This window comes from Cyprinodon variegatus, unplaced genomic scaffold, assembly GCF_000732505.1.
Source record: "Cyprinodon variegatus isolate N-32 unplaced genomic scaffold, C_variegatus-1.0 Scaffold646, whole genome shotgun sequence".
Taxonomy (NCBI): domain Eukaryota; kingdom Metazoa; phylum Chordata; class Actinopteri; order Cyprinodontiformes; family Cyprinodontidae; genus Cyprinodon; species Cyprinodon variegatus.
This window is the reverse complement of record NW_015151099.1, coordinates 132,608-136,810: the sequence shown is the minus strand read 5'-3', so window position 1 is coordinate 136,810 and position 4,203 is coordinate 132,608. Positions and strand designations below refer to the sequence as shown.

The 4,203-nt window shown below is 43.9% G+C and overlaps 1 protein-coding gene across 4 annotated transcripts in view; it reads left to right on the top strand.

The window, feature by feature from the left end:
* Window positions 1-4,203, top strand: part of bcar1 (breast cancer anti-estrogen resistance 1) — an 88,304-nt gene that overhangs the window by 60,594 nt on the left and 23,507 nt on the right. For all 4 annotated transcript variants that reach the window (XM_015393531.1, XM_015393529.1, XM_015393530.1 and 1 more), the window contains one exon: window positions 1,692-2,396. In XM_015393531.1, coding sequence (XP_015249017.1) covers window positions 1,692-2,396 — 705 coding nt within the window. The remainder of the gene's footprint in view (window positions 1-1,691; window positions 2,397-4,203) is intronic.

Genomic DNA, 4,203 nt, shown 5'->3' with positions numbered 1-4,203 from the left:
CATCCATCCGTCACCCATCCATCCATCTATCATCCATCCATCCATCATCCATCCATCTATCCAGCCGTCATCCATCCATCCATCCATCATCCATCCATCATCCATCCGTCACCCATCCATCCATCTATCATCCATCCATCCATCATCCATCCATCTATCCAGCCGTCATCCATCCATCCATCCATCATCCATCCATCATCCATCCGTCACCCATCCATCCATCCATCATCCATCCATCCATCTGTCATCCATCCGTCACCCATCCAACCATTGATCCATCCATCCATCATCCATCCATCCATCACCCATCCATCCGTCACCCATCCATCCATCATCCATCTGTCACCCATCCATCCATCCATCCATCCAAACACAGGAACACACCCTCTCCCTCAGAATGACCACTAGTTTCTGGATTTATAAAACCATCCACCATCCAAAGGCTCCATGTTAGGATTTTTGCTTATTCTATTTGTCATTTATGTAAGGTTACCTGGATATTAACTGGTAGATCCTCATAAAGGATCCTAGCAGTGCTTCTTCTGTTGCCCTGATGCAGCCAAAGCTCCTTTTTCTGCAAACTTCCTCCCCATCAATGGCCTTAAGGTTTCACAGCTTTATGTGAGTTCATGTCACATTGTGTTTGAGGAAATGCTCTCACTTAAAGACCGGACAGAGCAACAGGCAGAGAGAGGATCTGCTGCTGTTTCTTGTTGTTTAAATGACCTGTTTACCATCCTACTAAGTTTCGTCCCTAAAGAGGATGGTTCCTCAAGCTTCCTTATATTTTTATATAATCGACCCATTCTGTAATGAACTGATATATTTTCTTTGACCACCGGGTGTTTTTCTAACGTTTCTGTTTTAAAAACGTTAGAGCAAACATCCTCCATATAGGAATGGTCCAATAAGAGGTATAGTTCTGCTTTGTTAAAACCCAATTTGTTTTTAGGTCAGGCAGTTTTTGTTTGTGTTGGTCCTGTGATAGACTTGCAACCTCTCTAGGGTGTGCTTTGCCTTTAGCTCGTTGTTTGCTGAACAAAGAGTAAAATCTCTGAATCACACGGTAAGGTGGTCATAAACAGTGTACTTTACCCATGGTAGGAGCTCAGGAGTACAGAAAACTGATAAAGGGGAAACAATAAACTTAGAGCAGAAACTGCAGCTTTACGTTCACCAGCTGTCTTGTTTATGCTAGAGGGATTTCTGGTACGTTTTCTCATACGAATGTTGGATTTCAGAAGGCCAGTGGTCTGCAGAGGGAGCCTCTACACTGCCAGCATGGCAGAACAAATAAAAGGACAGGAGCTTGTAGAGTCGGACATTAGCGCCATTCCGGCCTTAAGAGACGCTATGAAAACAGCACTGGAGACCAGAGGCCCGTCCCTTAGGACCCACTGTTCTGCATTTTTTGGATATTTCATTTCCTCCTCATCTTACTTTCAACTTCTGCTGATATCTTTGTCTGTCAGATGTGAGGCTACAAGAAAACTGTTTAAAACATGGCCACAAACACACATTCATCTATTGACTGCCATTGATTTTTTTGTCATTTTCCACCCTGTGATGTCTGACCCACTGTCGTATTTATGGGGAATTCGTGTGTGCTACCTTTCACATGAATTGATGGATTTACTGTCTAGTTATTAATTGACTGGTAATCAGAGTTGCTTGTTTCTGTTTTTTGGCAGAACGTCTTGGCCAAAGCATTGTATGACAATGTGGCCGAGTCTCCAGACGAGCTTTCCTTCCGTAAGGGCGACATCATGACGGTTTTGGAGCGGGACACGCAGGGGTTGGACGGATGGTGGCTCTGCTCTCTTCACGGCCGCCAAGGCATCGTTCCAGGGAATCGTCTGAAGATCCTGGTCGGCATGTATGACAGTAAGCAGCAGCAGGTCACAGCTACAACACCAGATCCAGCATCTTCCTGTTCAACCCCCCAGTTGCAGCGACCCCACCTTCCTCAGAGCGCCTATGCCCAATCTACGCCCGCCATCTCTACTCCATCTGCACCAGTGTACCCAACCAAGCCCCTTTCCGCAGCTCATTATACACCCATGCACCCCCCATACTCAACCCCCAGTCCTGCACAGTCAAATATGGACTCTGTCTACATGATGCCCCCTTCCCATGGCCCAAAGGTGAGCTCCCAAAGTCTATATCAAGTTCCATCAGGTCCGAGCGGATCCTCCACACAGATCCCACCAGGACCCCCTAAAAAGACCTCAGCTCTAGGCCAGAGACCATTTGAGCCATCTGCACAAGACATCTATCAGGTGCCCCCCTCTGTAGGGCTAAATAAGGCTACTGCGTCAGCTGGAGGTACTGCAACCGGCCAAGATGTTTACCAGGTACCCCCCTCCTGGGAGAGCAACACCAAGCCACTTGGAAAGGTAAGAAAGAGGAAGTCAGTGGTTTCAATCTGAAGAAATTGTGCTTAAATATATATGTAATATGCTTTTGAATTTATGTAAGCCGTCTGCCACTGCTGGGTTAGCTGCTGCGAGTAGGACTCCTCCAAAAACTCTACAGCAGGTAGTGCAGGCATGGCGTAGCTTTCTTCATCTTTTGGTTTAAATATTTGGGGAGTGATCAGCTGACTAAAGCTCTGATTGACTCTTTAACGCTAAAGGAAACAGTGCATGCTTCTTCAAACAGGTAAATTAAATCTTTTAGGACGACCCTGAAAAAAAGGAACACCTCTCCATCTTTCTCTTCCTTTGCAGTTTGATAAAATTTGTTTGTTTGATTTTTGAATGTCATGTTTTAAAATGCAAAATGTTTAGTTTAGTCACACAATGAGTCAGACAATAACATCCTGGGAGAAAGGAGGGCGTTACCAAGGGTTGGTTTGCAACCCAAGGTGAAGCACTATTGAACAACCCATTGGAAAGGTTGTGTAAATAAAATGTTTTCAAAGTTAGCTTTCAGTCAATTGCACAGCTCAGCATTTTAGCGGATGCTCTGTCCAGCAAGGGAGATGCTGTGTTGTTCCTGATTTTTCGCTGCTCTAGTGCCTTTTTTGTCAGAGGTAGGTTTCTGTAGATTTGCCTCATTCTGCCTCCTGCATGTTTGGTGCTTCTCCATCATCTTGCAGTTTTATTCCCTTGTTGGGAATCTCAACTGTCCCCCATTAAGTCAGACAGAAATGAGACATCAGTGAAATGCTAATGGGAAAATACATCTTCTATTATTTAAATACTGCATGAAATCCTGAAATTACAAGCAAGTGTATTTGTTTTTACCTTTAATGTAGGGGGTCATTATATATGCTAATACAGGTTAGTTGCTTTTAATTGGAAACCAGCTTTAGTAATCTATTCAAGCACGTCAGAAGCATCAACAGACCAGAACACACTGAATCTGATTCTGCGTTCGATCCAACAGAAAATCCTCCCTCAGAGGTCATGGCGTTTAGCATTGATTGAAAGTTAATGGGCAGGATTTCCTGCAGGGGGCAGCGTAACTCCGACTGAGATAGAGCCCAGGTCTATTTTAGTTGGACTACGCAGATATTCAGCAGCAATTTCATGGGTCTGTCAGGAAGAGAGACACAGTAACAAAGTAAAACACATCTGCTTTGGAGGAAAGTACTAAATCAATTCTGTGAATCTGACGGGGAAAGAGTCAGTCTGGAGTCGCACATCGTGTTTATAGTAAGCAGGACAGACTGGAGCAAAAACAATGAATGAAACATTAAAATAAAAAGCTTTTCCCATGATAGGAGTTCAGGAGGACAGAGAACGGATAAAGTAGTGATCGTCTTTGAGCCTCACAGAAACCAGAATAAGGAGGAGCAGACAGAGCAGGTCAGAGCAGCTTATCTCTCTCACCTCTTTATGGAAAAAAGAAAGAAAAACTTGGATAAACTTCTCAGATCTCTCTGAGAATCACCTCTCTGCCTCAGTCACCATGGAAACCGGCCCACAGAGTTTATTGCTGCGTTTTTCTGTTCTTAAGACGTAGATCTCATTATGTTTTAATAGATAAACGATCTCCATTTGTTCTGGTTCTAGATGCTGCACAGACTCGTTAAGTAGAGCTTTGCTTTATAGAATGCACTGCTGGGTTTTTATTACATGAACTTTTCATAATCTGATCCAATCAATTCAGTTTATTTCTATAGCGCCAATTCACATCATGTCATCTCAGGTCACCTTCTAGTTCACCAGATCATCAGGTCAGATTGATTCAAAGTTT